Source organism: Bombina bombina, chromosome 9 (assembly GCF_027579735.1).
Source record: "Bombina bombina isolate aBomBom1 chromosome 9, aBomBom1.pri, whole genome shotgun sequence".
Classification (NCBI taxonomy): domain Eukaryota; kingdom Metazoa; phylum Chordata; class Amphibia; order Anura; family Bombinatoridae; genus Bombina; species Bombina bombina.
The window spans coordinates 106578024-106600323 of record NC_069507.1 but is presented as its reverse complement, the minus strand read 5'-3'; the positions used below and the strand labels follow the sequence as shown (position 1 = coordinate 106600323).

The 22300-nt window shown below is 39.4% G+C and overlaps 1 protein-coding gene across 2 annotated transcripts in view; it reads left to right on the top strand.

Annotated features, from left to right (window-relative positions):
- The window catches only part of LOC128640011 (fructose-bisphosphate aldolase B), a 47010-nt gene that overhangs the window by 13191 nt on the left and 11519 nt on the right, over nucleotides 1-22300 (top strand). For both annotated transcript variants that reach the window (XM_053692312.1, XM_053692311.1), the window contains exon 2: nucleotides 21805-21925. In XM_053692312.1, coding sequence (XP_053548287.1) covers nucleotides 21814-21925 — 112 coding nt within the window. In that variant the 5' untranslated portion in view covers nucleotides 21805-21813. The remainder of the gene's footprint in view (nucleotides 1-21804; nucleotides 21926-22300) is intronic.

Below are 22300 nucleotides of genomic sequence, written 5' to 3'. Positions count from 1 at the left end.
TTTACTCTGAAACAGGAAAGAGATGAAGATTTCTGTTTGTAAGAGGAAAATGATTTTAGCAACCGTTACTAAAATCGATGGCTGTTTCCACACAGGACTGTTGAGAGGAATTAACTTCAGTTGGGGGAAACAGTGAGCAGACTTTTGCTGCTTGAGGTATGACACATTTCTAACAAGACTCGGTAATGCTGGAAGCTGTCATTTTCCCTATGGGAACCGGTAAGCCATTTTCTTAGTTTAAGTAAAAGAATAAAGGGCTTCATTAGGGCTTAAAAAACTGGTAGACATTTTTCTGGGCTAAAACGATTACTTTACTAAGTATATTTGGCAGATTATTACTTTTAATAGTTGTTAAATCTTGGGGATTGTTTTAATAAAAACGGCAGGCACTGTATTGGACACCTTTTTCACTGGGGGCCTTTTCTAGTCATAGACAGAGCCTCATTTTCGCGCCTCTAATGCGCAGTTGTTTTTGGAAAGCATGGCATGCAGATGCATGTGTGAGGAGCTAAGAACCACTGAAAAAGCTTATAGAAGGCATCATTTGGTATCGTATTCCCCTCTGGGCTTGGTTGGGTCTCAGCAAAGCAGATACCTGGGACTGTATAGGGGTTAAATGTAAAAACGGCTCCGGTTCCGTTATTTTAAGGGTTAAAGCTTTCAAATTTGGTGTGCAATACTTTTAAGGCTTTAAGTTACTGTGGTGAAATTTTGGTGAAATTTGAACAATTCCTTCATACTTTTTCACATATTCAGTAATAAAGTGTGTTCAGTTTGAAATTTAAAGGGACAGTAACTGTTTTATTGTAAAACGTTTTTTGTGCTTTGTTGACAAGTTTAAGCCTGTTTAACATGTCTGAACCATCAGATAACGATGTTCTATATGTATGAAAGCCAATGTGTCTCCCCATTTAAATATATGTGATATATTTGTGTCATAATGTCCAAACAAAGTAGGGATAATAATGCCATAGATATGATATTGCCCAAGATGATTCCTCTAATGAGGGGAGTAAGCATGGTACTGCATCATCCCCTTCTGTGTCTACACCAGTTTTGCCCACACAAGAGGCCCCTAGTACATCTAGTGCGCCAATACTTATTACCATACAACAATTAATGGCTGTAATGGATAATTCTATTGCATGCATTTTTTCCAAAATGCCTACTTATCAGAGAAAGCGTGATTGCTCTGTTTTAAACACTGAAGAGCAAGAGGACGCTGATGATATCTGTTCTGACATACCCTCACACCTATCTGAAGGGGCCAGGAGGGAGGTTTTGTCTGAGGGAGAAATTTCAGATTCAGGGAAAATTTCTCAACAAGCAGAACCTGATATTGTAACTTTTAAATTTAAATTTCAACATCTCCACGCACTACTTAAGGAGGTATTATCTACTCTGGATGATTGTGACAATTTGGTCATTCCAGAGAAATTAGGTAAGATGGATAAGTTCCTAGAGGTTCCGGTGCCCCCCGATGTTTTTCCTATACCCAAGCGGGTGGCGGACATAGTAAATAAGGAGTGGGAAAGGCCCGGCATACCTTTTGTCCTCCCCCTATATTTAAGAAATTAGTTCCTATAGTCGACCCCAGAAAGGACTTATAGCATACAGTCCCCAAGGTCGAGGGGGCGGTTTCTACTCTAAACAAACGCACTTCTATTCCTATAGAAGATAGTTGTGTTTTCAAGATCCTATGGATTAAAGGTTAGAGGGTTTGCTTAAAAAGATGTTTGTTCAGCAAGGTTACCTTCTACAACCAATTTCATGCATTGTTCCTGTCACTACAGCTGCGTGTTTCTGGTTCGAAGAACTAGAAAAGTCGCTCAATAAAGAATCTTCGTACGAGGAGGTTTTGGACAGAGTTCAAGCTCTTAAATTGGCTAACTCTTTTTTATTTTAGATGCCGCTTTGCAATTAGCTAGATTAGCGGCGAATAATTCAGGGTTTGCTATCGTGGCGCAGAGCGCTTTTGCTTAACATCCCTTTCAAGGGTAAAACACTGTTTGGCCCTGACTTGAAAGAGATTATTTCAGACATCACTGGGGGAAAGGGCCACGCCCTTCCTCTGGATAGGTCTTTTAAGGCTAAAAAGAAGCCAAATTTTCGTCCCTTTCGCAGAAACGGACCAGCCTCAAATTCTACACCCTCTAAGCAAGAGGGTAATACTTCTCAAACCAAGCCAGCCTGGAGGCCGATGCAAGGCTGGAACAAGGGTAAGCAGGCCAAGTCACCTGCCACTGCTACCAAAACAGCATGAAGTGTTGGCCCCCGATCTGGGAAGGATCTGGTGGGGGGCAGACTTTCTCTCTTTGCTCAGGCTGGGGCAAGAGATGTTCAGGATCCTTGGGCGCTAGAAATAGTTTCCCAAGGTTATCTCCTGGAATTCAGGGAACTACCCCCAAGGGGAAGGTTCCACGGGTCTCAATTATCTTCGAACAGGCATTCTTACACTGTGTAGAAGACCTGTTAAGCATGGGAGTGATTCATCCTGTTCCATTAGGAGAACAAGGGATGGGTTTTTACTCCAACCTGTTCATAATTCCCAAAAAAGAGGGAACATTCAGACCTATTTTAGATCTCAAGATTCTAAACAAGTTTCTAAGGGTTTCATCATTCAAAATGGAAACCATTCGAAAGTTCCTTCCTACCATCCAGGAAGGTCAATTCATGACCACGGTGGACTTAATGGATGCGTACCTACGTATTCCTATCCACAAGGAACATTTTCGGTTCCTAAGGTTCGCCTTTCTGGACAAGCATTACCTGTGGCACTTCCATTCGGATTAGCCACTGCTCCAAGGATTTTCACAAGGGTACTAGGGTCCCTTCTAGCGGTGCTAAGACCAAGGGGCATTGCAGTAGTACCTTACTTGGACGACATCCTGATTCAAGTGTCGTCTCTGTCAAAAGCAAGGACTCATACGGACATTGTCCTAGCCTTTCTCAGTTCTCACAGGTGGAAAGTGAACATAGAAAAAAGTTCTCTGTCCCCGTCAACAAGAGTTCCCTTCTTGGGAACAATAATAGTTTCCTTTAGAAATGAAGGTTTTTCTGACAGAGGCCAGAAAATCAAAACTTCTAAGCTCTTGTCAGGTACTTCATTCTGTTCTTCTTCCTTCCATAGCGCAGTCCATGGAAGTAATAGGTTTGATGGTTGCGGCAATGGACATAGTTCCTTTTGCACGAATTCATCTAAGACCATTGCACCTGTGCATGCTCAGACAGTGGAATGGGGATTATACAGACTTGTCTCCGACGATACAAGTAGATCAAATAACCAGAGGTTCACTCCGTTGGTGGCTGACCCTGGACAACCTGTCACAGGGAATGAGCTTCCGCAGACCAGAATAGGTCATTGTCACGACCGACGCCAGTCTGGTGGGCTGGGGCGCGGTCTGGGAACCCCTGAAAACTCAGGGTCTATGGTTTCGGGAAGACTCTCTTCTCCCGATAAACATAATGGATCTGAGAGCGATATTCAATGCTCTCAAGGCTTGGCCTCGACTAGCAAAAGCCAAATTCATAAGGTTTCAATCAGACATCATGACGACTGTTACATATATCAACCATCAGGGGGTAACAAGGAGTTCCCTGGCGATGGAGGAGCATCCGGGGGAGTGGGAACTCCATCTGGAAATCTTTGCCCAACTAACTCAATTATGGGGCATTCCAGACATGGTTCTGATGGCCTCTCGTCAGAACTTCATGGTCCCTTGTTACGGGTCCAAATCCAGGGATCCCAAGGCGACTCTATTGGATACAATAGTAGCACCTTGGATCTTCAACCTAGCTTATGTATTCCCACCGTTTCCTCTCATTTCCAGGCTGGTAGCCAGGATCAATCTGGAGAGGGCTTCGGTGACCTTGATAGTTCCTGTGTGGCCACGCAGGACTTGGTATGCAGACCTGGTGAATGTGTCATCGGCTCCACCATGGAAGCTACCTTTGAGACAGGACCTTCTTATTCAGGGTCCATTCGAACATCCGAATCTGGTTTTCCTCCAACTGACTGCTTGGAGTTTGAACGCTTGATTTTATCAAAGCGTGGGTTTTCAGATTCTGTAATAGATACTCTTATTCAGGCTAGAAAGCCTGTAACTAGAAAAATTTACCATAATATATGGAAAAAATATATCTGTTGGTGTGAATCTAAAGGATTCCCATGGAACAAGATAAAAATTCCTAAGATTCTTTCCTTTCTACAAGAAGGTTTGGAGAAAGGATTTTCTGCGAGTTCTCTGAAGGGACAGATCTCTGCTTTATCTGTTTTACTTCACAAAAGGCTGGCAGCTGTGCCAGACGTTTAAGCGTTTGTTCAGGCTCTGGTTAGAATCAAGCCTGTTTACAGACCTTTGACTCTTCCCTGGAGTCTTAATCTAGTTCTTTCAGTTCTTCAAGGGGTTCTGTTTGAACCCTTACATTCCGTAGATATTAAGTTATTATCTTGGAAAGTTTTGTTTTAGGTTGCAATTTCTTCCGCTAGAAGTGTTTCTGAGTTATCTGCTCTGCAGTGTTCTCCGCCCTATCTGGTCCATGCAGATAAGGTGGTTTTACGTACTGAGCCTGGTTTTCTTCCGAAGGTTGTTTCCAACAAAAATTTTAACCAGGAGATAGTTGTACCTTCTTTGTGTCCGAATCCAGTTTCATAGAAGGAACGTTTGTTACACAATTTGGACGTTGTCCGTGCTCTAAAATTCTATTTAGATGCTACAAAGGATTTCAGACAAACATCTTCCTTGTTTGTTGTTTATTCTGGTAAAAGGAGAGGTCAAAAAGCAACTTCTACCTCTCTATCTTTTTGGCTTAAAAGCATCATCAGATTGGCTTATGAGACTGCCGGACGGCAGCCTCCTGAAAGAATCACAGCTCATTCCACTAGGGCCGTGGCTTCCACATGGGCCTTTAAGAACGAGGCTTCTGTTGATCAGATATGTAAGGCAGCGACTTGGTCTTCACTGCACACTTTTACCAAATTTTACAAATTTGATACTTTTGCTTCTTCTGAGGCTATTTTTGGGAGAAAGGTTTTGCAAACCGTGGTGCCTTCCATCTAGGTGACCTGATTTGCTCCCTCCCATCATCCGTGTCCTAAAGCTTTGGTATTGGTTCCCACAAGTAAGGATGACGCCGTGGACCGGACACACCTATGTTGGAGAAAACAGAATTTATGTTTACCTGATAAATTACTTTCTCCAACGGTGTGTCCGGTCCACGGCCCGCCCTGGTTTTTTAATCAGGTCTGATGATTTATTTTCTTTAACTACAGTCACCACGGTATAATATGATTTCTCCTATGCAAATATTCCTCCTTTACGTCGGTCGAATGACTGGGGAAGGCGGAGCCTAGGAGGGATCATGTGACCAGCTTTGCTGGGCTCTTTGCCATTTCCTGTTGGGGAAGAGAATATCCCACATGTAAGGATGACGCCGTGGACCGGACACACCGTTGGAGAAAGTAATTTATCAGGTAAACATAAATTCTGTTTTTGAGCATCAAGGCTTTTATGAGGAATTCTGTTTCTCCCTTTATAATATGGGAATCTGTGATTTTACCACTAGATGGTGACACTACATTGCTTAGAAATGTCGGGTTTGATTTGTATGGTGCCACTTAAAGATATGCTAAACCCACATTTTTTTTCTTTCATGATTCAGAGCATGCAATTTTAAGCAACTTTCTAATTTACTCCTATTAATTTTTTCTTCGTTCTCTTGGTATCTTTATTTGAAAAAACAGGAATCTAAGCGAAGGAGCTGGCCCATTTTGGTTCAGAACCCTGGACAGAGCTTGCTGATGTGGTGGCTACATTTAGCCATCAATCAGCAAGCACAACCCAGGTGCTGAACCAAAAATGGGCTGGCTCCTAAGCTTACGTTTTATTTCTGCACAAATGTAGCTCATGCAATTTCAAGAAGCTTTTCAGTTAACTTCTATTAAATGTTCTCTGTATCCTTTGTTGAAAAGTATACCTAGGCAGGCTCAGGAGCTAGCTGGTTATTATCTACATATATGCCTTTTTAATTGGCTCACTAGATATGTTCAGATAGCTTCCAGTACCTCACTGCGGATCTGAAGTATTCTATTATTTTATAACCAATAAAATGTTCAAAACATTAGACTACATTTTTAAATCAAATTTTGCTGTATTATAGGTTTTCATTACTATTTAAAAAGATACCCAAAAATACAATATACATAGTTAGTTATATATTGAAAAACAGTCTGTGTTGCAACCTTCAATTCAGGCCAAACACTCTTGCACTGTGCACAGCAAAATGTTTTTTGCAGAGTACACACTATTTATAATAGCATGTAACCACAGACTCGCACATAGATATTCAAACACTCACACTCTATCTTACACACGCACACTCCCTCTAACTCTCTCTATCTTACACACACTCACTCACACACTCACTCTAACACACAAATAGACTCACACAAAGACACACACTCACACATATACACGCAAAAGGAATACGTTGCAAATAGTCACCTTTTTTGCTGTGGTTGTTTCCCACCAAACTGATATTTGCATGTCCGGGCCTGACTCTGCTTCAAACACGGATACACAAATGGAAACTAATTCTATCTGGGTCATTCCTGGAAAGGTAGCAACCAAAGTGTATGCATTTTTTTTTTTTTTTTTGGGTGTAATACATAAAATGCTTCTAAATCAAACTTGTACGCTACTTTTGTCTGTAGCCATGTGCATACATTCTGCTATCCAACCACTTTAAAAAAAAAAAAAAATGACTCCAGTTAAACAGAAAGTACAGATGCAATTCTGGGTTTAGTAGTGACTAGTATATTAACCAAAAACTGCCATATTTATTCATTCAAGAGTCTTCGCTCTTTCCTCCAATCTGCAAAAAAGATCTTTCCGCATAGACATGCAGTCTAATGCGTTTACCATGCCAAACCTATATGTACCCTTGGAAAAACATATATAGATAATTCTTCTAATGCAAATACTATTTATTTAAAAAAAATAAAAAATAATAATGGTAAGTGTTTCAAAATACTAATTTCTCTTGTTAAGTGTATCCAGTCCACGGATCATCCATTACTTATGGAATATTAACTCCTCCCCAACAGGAAGTGCAAGAGGATTCACCCAGCAGAGCTGCTATATAGCTCCTCCCCTAACTGCCATTACCAGTCATTCTCTTGCACCCAACGACTAGATAGGATGTGTGAGAGGACTATGGTGATTATATTTAGTTTTATACCTTCAATCAAAAGTTTGTTATTTTATAATAGCACCGGAGTGTGTTATTCCTTCTCTGGTAGAATTTGAAGAAGAATCTACCTGAGTTTTTCTATGATTTTAGCCGGAGTAGTTAAGATCATATTGCTGTTTCTCGGCCATCTGAGGAGAGGTAAACTTCAGATCAGGGGACAGCGGGCAGATTAATCTGCAAAGAGGTATGTAGCAGCTTATTATTTTCTGACAATGGAATTGATGAGAAAATTCTGCCATACCGATATAATGTAAACTCAGCCTTAAATGCAGTAGCAGCATCTGGTATCAGGCTGTCATGTATGTATATTTTACACTTCAGTATTCTGGGGAATGGCACTTCACTGGAATTATACTGTGTGCATAAGACTTTAGCCTAATTTGCAGGGACTGGCAACAGGCTCTTTAATAACACTTAATTTATGTTAAACGTTTTTTGCTGGCATGTAAAATCGTTTCATTTTCTGAGGTACTGGGTGAATAAAATGTTTTGGGCATTATTTTTTCCACTTGGCAGTTGTTTTATTTAATTTATGACAGTTTACTGATCTCTCTCACTGTTGTGTGTGAGGGGGAGGTCAAAAAATTCAGTCAGAAGCTCATTGTATTTCCTGCATGATCCGGTTCATCTCTACAGAACTCAGGGGTCTTCAAAACTTGTTTTGAGGGAGGTAATCACTCACAGCAGAGCTGTGAGATTGTAGTTGACTGTGATAAAAAACGTTTATTTCTGTAACTTTTTTTCTGCTATCAGGGTTAGTTATCCTTTGCTAATGGGAGCAATCCTTTGCTAAAATTGTGTTTTTTACAAAGATTTGATGCTATAACCTTTCAGTTTATTAACTTTCAACTGTCATAACTCTTTCTGTGCTTCTTATAGGCACAGTACGTTTTCATATTATAGTAAATTACTTGAAAAGTATTTCCAAGTTGCTAGTTTATTTGCTAGTGTGTTAAACATGTCTGATTCAGAGGAAGACATCTGTGCTATATGTGCTAATGCCAAAGTGGAGCCCAATAGAAATTTATGTACTAACTGTATTGATGCTACTTTAAATAAAAGTCAATCTGTACAAATTGAACACATTTCACCAAACAACGAGGGGAGAGTTATGCCGACTAACTCGCCTCACGTGTCAGTACCTGCATCTCCCGCTCGGGGGGTGCGTGATATTGTGGCGCCGAGTACATCTGGGCGGCCATTACAAATCACATTACAGGATATAGCTACTGTTATGACTGAAGTTTTGGCTAAATTACCAGAACTAAGAGGTAAGCGTGATCACTCTGGGGTGAGAACAGAGTGCGCTGATAATGTTAGGGCCATGTCAGATACTGCGTCACAACTTGCAGAACATGAGGACGGAGAGCTTCATTCTGCGGCTGACGGTTCTGATCCAAACAGATTGGATTCAGATATTTCAAATTTTAAATTTAAGCTGGAAAACTTCCGTGTATTACTAGGGGAGGTGTTAGCGGCTCTGAATGATTGTAACACAGTTGCAATACCAGAAAAAATGTGTAGGTTGGATAAATATTTTGCGGTACCGCCGAGTACTGACGTTTTTCCTATACCTAAGAGACTTACTGAAATTGTTACTAAGGAGTGGGATAGACCCGGTGTGCCGTTCTCACCCCCTCCGATATTTAGAAAGATGTTTCCAATAGACACCACCACACGGGACTTATGGCAAACGATCCCTAAGGTGGAGGGAGCAGTTTCTACTTTAGCTAAGCGTACCACTATCCCGGTGGAGGATAGCTGTGCCTTTTCAGATCCAATGGATAAAAAGTTAGAGGGTTACCTTAAGAAAATGTTTGTTCAACAAGGTTTTATATTGCAACCCCTTGCATGCATTGCGCCTGTCACGGCTGCAGCAGCATTTTGGTTTAAGTCTCTGGAAGGGACACTTGAATCAGCTCCATTAGATGAGATTACACACAGGCTTAAAGCTCTTAAGTTAGCTAACTCATTTATTTCAGATGCCGTAGTACATTTAACTAAGCTTACGGCTAAGAATTCCGGATTCGCCATTCAGGCGCGCAGAGCACTGTGGCTAAAATCCTGGTCAGCTGACGTTACTTCTAAGTCTAAATTTCTTAATATACCTTTCAAAGGGCAGACCTTATTCGGGCCCGGATTGAAAGAAATTATCGCTGACATTACAGGAGGTAAAGGACATGCCCTGCCTCAAGACAGAGCCAAACCTAAGGCTAGACAATCTAATTTTCGTTCCTTTCGGAATTTCAAAGCAGGAGCAGCATCAACTTCCTCTGCTCCAAAACAAGAAGGATCTGTTGCTCGCTACAGACAAGGCTGGAGACCTAATCAGTCCTGGAACAAGGGCAAGCAGGCCAGGAAATCTGCTGGTGCCCCTAAAACAGCATGAATTGAGGACCCCCGATCCGGGAACGGATCTAGTGGGGGGCAGACTTTCTCTCTTCGCCCAGGCTTGGGCAAGAGATGTCCAGGATCCCTGGGCGCTAGAGATAATATCTCAGGGATACCTTCTGGACTTCAAATACTCTCCCCCAAGAGAGAGATTTCATCTGTCAAGTTTGTCAACAAACCAAATAAAGAAAGAGGCGTTTCTACGCTGCGTACAAGAGCTTTTATTAATGGGAGTAATCCATCCAGTTCCACGGTCGGAACAGGGACAAGGGTTTTACTCAAATCTGTTTGTGGTTCCCAAAAAAGAGGGAACTTTCAGGCCAATCCTGGATTTAAAGATCCTAAACAAATTCCTAAGAGTTCCATCGTTCAAAATGGAGACTATTCGGACAATTTTACCCATGATCCAAAAGGGTCAGTACATGACCACAGTGGATTTAAAGGATGCTTACCTTCACATACCGATTCACAAAGATCATTACCGGTATCTAAGGTTTGCCTTTCTAGACAGGCATTACCAGTTTGTAGCTCTTCCATTCGGATTGGCTACGGCTCCGAGAATCTTCACAAAGGTTCTGGGTGCTCTTCTGGCGGTACTAAGACTGCGAGGAATTGCGGTAGCTCCGTACCTAGACGACATTCTGATACAAGCTTCAAGCTTTCAAACTGCCAAGTCTCATACAGAGTTAGTACTGGCATTTCTAAGGTCGCATGGATGGAAGGTGAACGAAAAGAAGAGTTCTCTCTTTCCACTCACAAGAGTTCCCTTCTTGGGGACTCTTATAGATTCTGTAGAAATGAAGATTTACCTGACAGAAGACAGGTTAACAAAGCTTCAAAATGCATGCCGTGTCCTTCATTCCATTCAACACCCGTCAGTAGCTCAATGCATGGAGGTGATCGGCTTAATGGTAGCAGCAATGGACATAGTACCCTTTGCACGCCTACATCTCAGACCGCTGCAATTGTGCATGCTAAGTCAGTGGAATGGGGATTACTCAGACTTGTCCCCTACTCTGAATCTGGATCAAGAGACCAGAAATTCTCTTCTATGGTGGCTTTCTCGGCCACATCTGTCCAGGGGGATGCCATTCAGCAGGCCGGACTGGACAATTGTAACAACAGACGCCAGCCTACTAGGTTGGGGCGCTGTCTGGAATTCTCTGAAGGCTCAGGGACAATGGAATCAGGAGGAGAGTCTCCTACCAATAAACATTCTGGAATTGAGAGCAGTTCTCAATGCCCTTCTGGCTTGGCCCCAGTTAACAACTCGGGGGTTCATCAGGTTTCAGTCGGACAACATCACGACTGTAGCTTACATCAACCATCAGGGAGGGACAAGAAGCTCCCTAGCAATGATGGAAGTATCAAAGATAATTCGCTGGGCAGAGTCTCACTCTTGCCACCTGTCAGCAATCCACATCCCGGGAGTGGAGAACTGGGAGGCGGATTTCTTAAGTCGTCAGACTTTTCATCCGGGGGAGTGGGAACTTCATCCGGAGGTCTTTGCCCAAATACTTCGACGTTGGGGCAAACCAGAGATAGATCTCATGGCGTCTCGACAGAACGCCAAACTTCCTCGTTACGGGTCCAGATCCAGGGATCCGGGAGCGGTTCTGATAGATGCTTTGACAGCACCTTGGACCTTCGGGATGGCTTATGTGTTTCCACCCTTCCCGATGCTTCCTCGATTGATTGCCAGAATCAAACAGGAGAGAGCATCAGTGATTCTAATAGCGCCTGCATGGCCACGCAGGACTTGGTATGCAGATCTAGTGGACATGTCATCCTGTCCACCTTGGTCGCTACCTCTGAAACAGGACCTTCTGATCCAGGGTCCCTTCAAACATCAAAATCTAATTTCTCTGAAGCTGACTGCTTGGAAATTGAACGCTTGATTTTATCAAAACGTGGTTTTTCTGAGTCAGTTATTGATACCTTAATACAGGCTAGGAAGCCTGTTACCAGAAAGATTTACCATAAGATATGGCGCAAATACTTATATTGGTGCGAATCCAAGAGTTACTCATGGAGTAAGGTTAGGATTCCGAGGATATTGTCTTTTCTACAAGAAGGTTTAGAAAAGGGTTTATCCGCTAGTTCCTTAAAGGGACAGATTTCAGCTCTGTCCATTCTTTTACACAAACGTCTGTCAGAAGTTCCGGACGTTCAAGCTTTTTGTCAGGCTTTAGCTAGGATCAAGCCTGTGTTTAAAACTGTTGCTCCACCATGGAGTTTGAACTTAGTTCTTAATGTTTTACAGGGGGTTCCATTTGAACCCCTTCATTCCATTGATATCAAGTTGTTATCTTGGAAAGTTCTGTTTTTAATGGCGATTTCCTCGGCTCGAAGAGTCTCTGAGTTATCTGCCTTACATTGTGATTCTCCTTATCTGATTTTTCATTCAGACAAGGTAGTTCTGCGTACTAAACTTGGGTTCCTACCTAAGGTGGTCACTAACAGGAATATCAATCAAGAGATTGTGGTTCCATCTTTGTGTCCTAATCCTTCTTCGAAAAAGGAACGTCTGCTACACAATCTAGATGTAGTCCGTGCCCTGAAATTTTATCTACAGGCAACTAAGGATTTTCGACAAACGTCTTCCCTGTTTGTCGTTTATTCTGGTCAGAGGAGAGGTCAAAAAGCTTCGGCTACCTCTCTCTCCTTTTGGCTTCGTAGCATAATACGGTTAGCCTATGAGACTGCTGGACAGCAGCCTCCTGAAAGATGTGGCTTCCACTTGGGCCTTTAAGAATGAGGCTTCTGTTGAACAGATTTGCAAGGCTGCAACTTGGTCTTCTCTTCATACTTTTTCCAAATTTTCCAAATTTGACACTTTTGCTTCTTCGGAGGCTGTTTTTGGGAGAAAGGTTCTTCAGGCAGTGGTTCCTTCCGTATAAAGAGCCTGCCTGTCCCTCCCGTCATCCGTGTACTTTAGCTTTGGTATTGGTATCCCATAAGTAATGGATGATCCGTGGACTGGATACACTTAACAAGAGAAAACATAATTTATGCTTACCTGATAAATTTATTTCTCTTGTAGTGTATCCAGTCCACGGCCCGCCCTGTCACTTTAAGGCAGGTAATTTTTCCATTAAACTACAGTCACCACTGCACCCTATGGTTTTCCTTTCTCTGCATGTTTTCGGTCGAATGACTGGTAATGGCAGTTAGGGGAGGAGCTATATAGCAGCTCTGCTGGGTGAATCCTCTTGCACTTCCTGTTGGGGAGGAGTTAATATTCCATAAGTAATGGATGATCCGTGGACTGGATACACTACAAGAGAAATAAATTTATCAGGTAAGCATAAATTATGTTTTTATTAAAATGTTTTTTTGTTTTTTTTTGGAGGTGTTTGTTTTTCCTTAAAATTGTTTCAGGGGCCTGGTTTGGTTTAATTTTATATGAGCTGTTAGAGAATATAAGGATTTAGCTTAAAGGGACATGAAACACAACATTTTTCTTTCATGATTCAGATAGAGAATACAATTTTAAACAACTGTCCAATGTACTATTTAATTTGCTTCCTTCTCTTATCCTTTGCTGAAAGGTTTATCTAGGCAAGCTCAGGGGCAGCAGAGCACCTAGGTTCTAGCTGTTGATTGTGATTGGCTTACCCATGTGTTCAGTTTTAAACCATTAGTGCATTGCTGCTCCTTCAACAGCTGATACCACGAGAATGAAACGGATTAGATAATAGACGTAAATTAGAAAGCTGTTTAAAATTGTATTCTCTATCTGAATCATGAACATTTTTGGGTTTCATGTCCCTTTAAGAACTATAACAGGGAGTTTCTTTAAATTAGTAACTGGAGAAATGCAAATATTTATCATCTTCATGCACATGTTGTATAGAAGTGCATATGTTGTGGGAAAAACATAATTTATGTAAGAACTTACCTGATAAATTCATTTCTTTCATATTAGCAAGAGTCCATGAGCTAGTGACGTATGGGATATACATTCCTACCAGGAGGGGCAAAGTTTCCTAAACCTTAAAATGCCTATAAATACACCACTCACCACACCCACAATTCAGTTTAACGAATAGCCAAGAAGTGGGGTGATAAGAAAGGAGCGAAAGCATCAAAAAATAAGGAATTGGAATAATTGTGCTTTATACAAAAAAATCATAACCACCACAAAAAAGGGTGGGCCTCATGGACTCTTGCTAATATGAAAGAAATGAATTTATCAGGTAAGTTCTTACATAAATTGTTTTCTTTCATGTAATTGGCAAGAGTCCATGAGCTAGTGACGTATGGGATAATAAATACCCAAGATGTGGAACTTCCACACAAGAGTCACTAGAGAGGGAGGGATAAAAATAAAGACAGCCAATTCCGCTGAAAAATGAATCCACTACCCAAATCAAACAAGTTTCAAGTTTTATAATGAAAAAAACTGAAATTATAAGCAGAAGAATCAAACTGAGACAGCTGCCTGAAGTACCATTCTACCAAAACTGCTTCTAAAGAAGAAAAAACATCAAAATGGTAGAACATAGTAAAAGTATGCAAAGAAGACAAAGTCATTGCTTTGCAAATCTGATCAACAGAAGCTTCATTCTTAAAAAAGCCCAGGAAGTAGAAACTTACCTAGTAGAACGAGCCGTAATCCTCCGAGGCGGGAATCCACCCGACTCCAAATAAGCATGATGAATCAAAGTTTAAGCAAGATGCCAAATAAATGGCAGAAGCTTTTTGACCTTCCTAAAACCAGAAAAGATAAAAAATAGACTAGAAGTCTATCTGAAATCTGAATAGCTTCAACATAGAAAGTAAGAATCTCACCAAAGAAGTCTTAGGAAAAGAATAATTCCTCCCTAATGTTTGTTAGAATTTACAACTTTAGGTAAGAATTGAAATGAGGACAGCAAAAACCACCTTTTCCTGATGAAAAAAATCAGAAAAAAGAGATTCACAAGAAAGAACAGATAATTCAAAAGCTGTTCTAGCTGAAGAGATGTCCAAAAAGAACAATACTTTCCATGAAAGTAATTAATGTCCAGAGCAAGCATATGCTCAAATAGAAGAGCCTGAAAAACCTTCAGAACCCGAATAAGACTCCAAGGAGGAGAAATTGGCTTAATGACAGGTTTGATACGAATCAAAACCTGAAAAAAATGATGAATAACACTGCCTTATCCTGATGAAAAATCAGAAAAAGATATTCACAAAAAAGAGCAGATAACTCAAATTCTTCTAGCAGAAGAAATAACCAAAAGGAACAATACTTTCCAAGAAAGTAATTTAATGTTCAGAAAAAGCATAGTTTCAAAACGGAGGAGCCTGTAAAGCCCTCAGCACCAAATTGAGACTCCAAAGAGGAGAGATTGAATTAATGACAGGCTTGATACGGACCAAAGCCTGAACAAAACAATGAATATCAGTATGATTAGCAATCTTTTTGTGAAAAAAGAACAGAAAGAGTAGAGATTTGTCCTAACAAGAACTGCAGACAAAACCATATCCAAACCAACCTGAAAAAAATAATAAAATTCTATGAATTTTAAAAGAATGCCAAGAAAAGTAGATCTTCCAGACTCAATAATAAATCTTTCTAGAGACAGATTTACGAGCCTGAAACCAAGCGTTCAATCTCCATCCCTTCAAATTTAATGATTTGAGATCCTGATGGAAAAAATGGGCCTCGAGAAAGAAGGTCTGGTTTAAACGGAAGTGTTCAAGATCGGCAACTGGCCATCCGAATGAAATCCGCATACCAAAACCTGAGAGGCCATGCTGGAGCCACCAGCATAACAAACAAATACTCCATAAGAATTTTGGAAATCACTTTGGAAGAAGAACTAGAGGCGGAAAGAAATAGGCAAAAAGATAATTTCCAAAGAAATGTCAATGCATACACTATTTCCGCCTAAGGATCCCCGGACCTGAATAGGCACCTGGGAAGTTCTTTATTCAGATGAGATGCCAACAGATCTATTTCTAGAAATGCTCACATCTGAAAAATTGAAAAAACATATCTGGGTATGAGACCATTCTCCCGGATGTAAAGCTTGATTAACAGAGATAAACCGCTTCCCAAATATCTATACCTGGGGGAAAAAACCACAGAATGTAGATAGGAGCTGGGTTTAGCCTAAGCTAATATCCGAGACACTTCTGTCACAGCCTAAGGACTGATAGTCCTACCCTGATGATTAACATACACCATAGTTGTGATATTGTATGAAAAACAATAAACGTCTCTTCCTCAAAAGAAACTAACTGAAAAACTTTGAGAAAACACGAAGTTCTAAAGTATCAAATGGTAATCTCGCCTTCTGAGATTTCCAAACCCCTTGTGCTGACAGAGATCCTCAGACAGCCTCCCAACCAAAAAGACTCACATCTGTAGAGATCATGGTCCAGGTTGAAAGAAACGAAGAGACCTGTAGAACTAAATGATGGTGATCTTAACCACCAAATCAAGAGATAAATATTAGGATTTGAAGATTTAAAATGCGAAATCCTAGAATCCCTGCACCATAATTCAGCATAAAAGACTGGAAAGGTTATTTCTATTGAAAATGAGCAAAGGGAATTGAATCCAATGCTGTGGCCATAAGACCTAAAACTTCTATGCATATATAGCAACTGAAGGAAATAATAGAGACTAAAGGTACCGACAGACGGAACCCAATAAAATTGTCCCTTGTCTGATAGAGACAAAGACAGTGACACAAACTATCTGGAAACCCAAAAAAAGGTGACCCTTGTGAGAGGAATCAAGAGCTTTTGAAAGAAAGATCCTCTAACTATGTCCTGAAGAACAAAGTGAATCATATGAGATTCCGCATCCTCAGAAAATAATCTGAATGAATACAGAAAAAATATGCATTTATTGTATCTAGAGAAAACAAATAATGCTATCACTGACCAAAAAAAGGCAGAATAGTTTGAATAAAAACTCTAAAACTCAGTTCCTAAAAATGGAACTGGAAAAAATACCCCAGAAGATTCCAGGTCTGAGCAGCGCTTGAACCCCATGGGTGACTAGCCATGCTTCAACAGTACCCAAAATAAATAGGACCGAAACACACTTAAAGAAAGTGTTAGCCTTACTGGAATAAAATAAAAGAAATTTGGACCTGAATAGAACCAAATAAATTTCAAAAAAGTCTTAACCTGCCCCTTGCCAGACAAGCTGGAATACGGCACATACATCGCAATTTAAGGGAGCTGATTTTGAACGGAAAATATTTCCAATTAAAAACATGTTACTTGGGAAAGAATTCATTCCATAATAAGAACAACCAAACTAATGTAAGCTTAAAGTTTTAGTCTTAGAACTCAATCTTGAAGCCCAGAGTAACAGTTAAGAATTGAATCCAATCATAAAACAAATAATTGATTATCTTAGAACAAAAGAAATATGGATTTTTAGAAATCACAAAATTCTTCTAGCTCAAACAGCTAAAGACAAAGATTAAACCTCATTTGCGAAAATATTCAATAAAAAGACACAAATGAAATTATTAGCATGATAGTCCAGTTAAAGGACCAGACAATACAGTGGACTTGCATAATCAATAAATGCAAAAACAACAAGACAAATGCAACAGCACCTAGTCTAGTAAATTTTGTCCCTTTAACAATGCTAAAATAAATCATAATCTGATACTTGAACTTAAAGTAAACAGAAAAAATGAAGCAATTGCAACATCCAAATAAATCATAGGTCCAAGAAAAGTACCTGAAACTAAATAATTTTCCATAAATAAGATACAACCATCTAAAGGAAAATAAATACTATTTTGCTATAGAAACAATAGCATAATTAGTAGGAGTAGAGATAGCCCCAATAAATTGGAGAACCCTCCAAATTGAATTAAACTGCCGGCAAAGAGTATAGTTTAAAACCTTTGAAGAAGAAATAAAAGAAAATTCTCAGCCTATTCCATTCCCTAGAATAAGGAATTGGAAAAAAACCTCTGAAAACACAGAAGAATAAATAAGCAGAAATAGTGTTAGCTAGTCTAGAAAAAGAACTAGTTACCTTAATGTAAAATAATCAACACCTTTTCAACAAAGAACAAATGTACTTTAATAAAAAAGTAGATTTGTTAGTGTCAATATCTGATGAAGAAAATTCTGAATGAGAAAAAACATCATCAGAGAAGGATAAATCAGTATGTTGTTGGTCATTTGAAACTTCAATAATTAAAAAAGAAGTTGAAAAAGACCTAAAATTTTTTATTAGAAGGCACAAAGTCAGACAAAGCCTTTAAAATAGAATCAGAAAAATATTTCTTAAAAATCTTCTAAATATTTCTTGTACATAAGATGTAAAAAGAATGGCAATATATAAAGCATAAATACTAATGGATTCTGCATGTAAAAGTTTATCATGATAACCTATTACAAACCATAGCTAAAGATAAACATTCATAACATTTAAAATAAATGAACTTAGCTTTGGTAGGACTGAACTCAGTCAAGCGTTTTTCCAGAAGTAGCTTCTGATCCAGGGTCAATCTGAGACATCTTGCAATATGTAATAGAGAAAACAACATATAAAGCAAAATCTATCAAATTCCTTAAATGACAGTTTCAGGAATGGGATAAAATGCCAATGAACAAGCTTCTAGCAACCAGAAGCAAATAAACAATGAGACTTAAATAATGTGGAGACAATAATGACGCCCATATTTTTTAGCGCCAAAAAAGACGCCCACATTATTAGGCGCCTAAATGCTTTTGGTGCCAAGAATGACGCCACATCCGGCGACGCCGACATTTTTGGCGCAAAACGTCAAAAAAATTACGCAAACACAAACAACTTCCGGCGACAAGTACGACGTCGGAAATGACAAAGAAATTTTTTTGCGCCAAAAAAATCCGCGCCAAGAATGACGCAATAAAATGAAGCATTTTCAGCCCACAGGAAAAAGTCAAATTTAAGGTAAGAAAAAATTTATTATTCAAATGCATTATCCCAAATAATGAAACTGACTGTCTGAAATAAGGAATATTGAACATCCTGAATCAAGGCAAATAAATGTTTAAACACATATATTTAGAACTTTATATAAAAGTGCCCAACCATAGCTTAGAGTGTCACAGAAAATAAGACTTACTTACCCCAGGACACTCATCTACATGTAGTAGAAAGCCAAACCAGTACTGAAACGAGAATCAGTAGAGGTAATGGTGTATATATTAGAGTATATCGTCGATCTGAAAAGGGAGGTAAGAGATGAATCTCTACGACCGATAACAGAGAACCTATGAAATAGACCCCGTAGAAGGAGATCATTGAATTCAAAATAGGCAATACTCTCTTCACATCCCTCTGACATTCACTGCACTCAGAGGAAAACCGGGCTCCAGCCTGCTGCGAAGCGCATATCAACGTAGAATCTAGCACAAACTTACTTCACCACCTCCATGGGAGGCAAAGTTTGTAAAACTGAATTGTGGGTGTGGTGAGGGGTGTATTTATAGGCATTTTAAGGTTTAGGAAACTTTGCCCCTCCTGGTAGGAATGTATATCCCATACGTCACTAGCTCATGGACTCTTGCTAATTACATGAAAGAAAAGTCTTTATTTTATTATATGAATTTATTCTTTTGCTTCTAACCAAATCCGTTAGAGGAGCATGAGTGGTCAGTGTCCCTTTAAGACTCCAGAAGCCAGCATTAGAATTTTAAAATACCGGCTTTTGCATTGCCAGGATTTTACTAATGCCGGCACCAGCTCCTAATCAAAGATTACCGGCTGTGCCGGTAAAATACTGTCTGGGTGGCAACCCTACCCTCTAATCATGGGTGCTGCCATTTTGGAACGTAAGTTACACTGCAGGTATCTGAAGGAGAGTATCTGCACATGTGCAAATACATCAGCACTGGAATGATGTGAAAGGTAAATTACGTGGCAGCACCCATTACTAGAGGGAGGAAGGAGAAACCTCAATACTATGCTTAGATAAAATATATCTAGTGTTAAAGGTCCCTTTTTATGAATTATGTAAAGTTTGAGACCTATTTTCTGACTGTTTAAAATGTTGCTATGATTTTAGTTGTAAAGCCATAACATCCTCTTAACCTCTTCAGGTTCTCTGTTAACAGTAATGAGGGCAAAAAAAGTAACTACAAGTGCAGCAGATAGTAAACATTTGAAGATGTTAAAGGGATAGTCTATCTGAATCATGAAAGTTTAAGGTTTACTAGAGCATGCAACTTTCTAATTTACTCCTATTTTTTTTTTTATTACTTGCTAAATGTAGCCACCAATCAGCAAGCGCTACCCAGGTGCTGAACTAAAAATGGGATGGCTCCTAAGCTTACGTTCTTTTTTTTCCTTTCAAATAAAGATGCCAAGAGAAGGAAGACATATTTTGAGAATTAGAAACAGCTCAATTATCAGAGCTAAATTATATTAAAGGGGCAACATAATTTATATTTATATTCAATAAATAATGAATATATATTGCAAAGCTGATTCAGTACACGTAACTAAACATGAAATGTAAAAATCTACTGTCCTTTAATTTTGTCACTCCTTGAAACTTCAGTCATGCTGAAAATAAATCAAAGGTGCCACATTCCAAAAGTAGATCATGTGTCCTACAGCAATAACAAAAATTAATCTTTTGGTCTGGTCAGCTTTTCCTCATTCAAATTCTACAACTCCCAGCTTGCTACACACAATTATCTTCTGCTCCATAACAATACACCAGTCTTTCTCTTTGTACGCGTACAGTGTTCTCCCCAGGAACTTTAGTGGGTGCACCATCCGGCTAATTTTTACTGACCACCCAGCTAAAGTTTTTTTTTTTTTTAGCCAATATTAAAGGACTCCCTCTGTATCATGTGACAGCCATCAGCCAATCACAAATGCATATACGTTAATTCTTGAACATGCTCAGTAGGAGCTGTTGAATCAAAAAGTGTAAATATAAGAACCTGCACATTTTGTTAAAGGGATAGTAAACCCTTTTATGATTTAGATAGAACCTACAATTTTAAACAACTTTACAATTTAATTCTATTACATTTTCTTCATTCTCTTGTTATCCATTGCTGAAGGGACAGTATTACACTACTGACAGGAAGCTGAAAATAACTATTTTGCCAATCACAAGAGACCAATGTGTGCAGGCACCAATTAGCAGCAGCTCCCACTAGTATATGTGCGTATTCATTTTTTAACAAGGGATACTAAGAGAACGAAGCACATTTGAAAATAGAAGTGAATTTAAAAGTGTATTAAAATAAACATGCTCTATATGAATCATACAAGTTGAATTTTGACTTTTCTATCCCTTTAATTTAAGTAAATTGGAAAGTTGTTTAAAATTGCATGTTCTGTTTGAATCATGAAATTTTGACTTTCCTATCCCTTTTTAAATGGATCAGAACATTTGTTTAGTTTTTTGTTTGTTTTTTTCTCTACACATACCTGTGCAACGATAATACGGTCTCAATCTGGGATCTCACCTCTAGGAATCCTTTAAATCCCTGCAGCTACTTATAGTTTGTAAATTCAGCTGTGACATGCAGGATTCGCTGCTTACTTCTGCAGTTTTCAGAGCAGCTGAATTTACATATTGTAGGCAATTGCGTGAGCGCTGCTGCTCTACATTACAGGGAGTGGTATGGCCGTTATTCCCTCTGATCATCCTTAGTATAGATCCTATGACAAAGCAAGAATTAGAACGGGCAGGAAGCGTGAAAAGGTTAGAGGAGAGTTTAGATCCTAGAATGGGACAGATTATGGTCTTTTAAACAGGTATGTTCCTATAAAAATACTGCTCATTCTGTAGGTTACTGGGCACAATGGTATGTGAGGTAACATGGTGCCCTCCTCTAACTAGATCTATATAATCCCCCCCCCCCCTCAAACTAAGCAGTCATTTTACCACTTGGCTGCCAGTCCAGTAACCTACACATCAATAATTTCTCGTTTCCAGTAACACATGTAGAACAGTAGATTTGATTAGACTGCTCCATATTGTTAATGCATTGAGGCATAGGAGGCCTTTTACATTTAGCGAACACTCAAGGACTTTAAAAAATAGATCTTTAAGTGTCTGGTATATTGGTTAAAGTTTTTACTCGACTGATTTGAATATTGGACACCTGGCAACACTAGATATAACTATATCTACTCCTCCTCTTAATATTATATTTATTTTTCTAATCTTCTTTTCACAGACACCAAATATGTCTCACCTACATCCAGCACTCTCAACTGAGCAGAAGAAGGAACTTGCGGAGAATGCACAACGTATTGTAGCAAATGGAAAAGGAATACTGGCAGCAGATGAGTCTGTTGGTGAGAAACTCCTGTGATTTCCTTATCTAAAATCACTTACCTTGCTGATCTACATACATTTTGTACTCCAGCAGTGTTCTCTGTTTTTATATACAAGTTTTAAATGTAGCAATAACACATTAAATAAAAATCTTGTTTGCTTTTGCAAGTCTGTCTAAAACAATTTAAATCTATTGCACAAAATTAAAGTTAAAGGGATAGAAACCCAATTTTTTTTTTTCATGATTCAGATAGAGCATGCAACTTTCTAATTTACTCCTATTTAAAATCTTCTTTCTCTTGGTATCTTTTTACTTGAACGTAAGCTAAGGAGCCGGCCCATGTTTGGTTCAGCACCCTGGCTAGTGCTTGCTGATTGGTGGCTTACATTTAGCC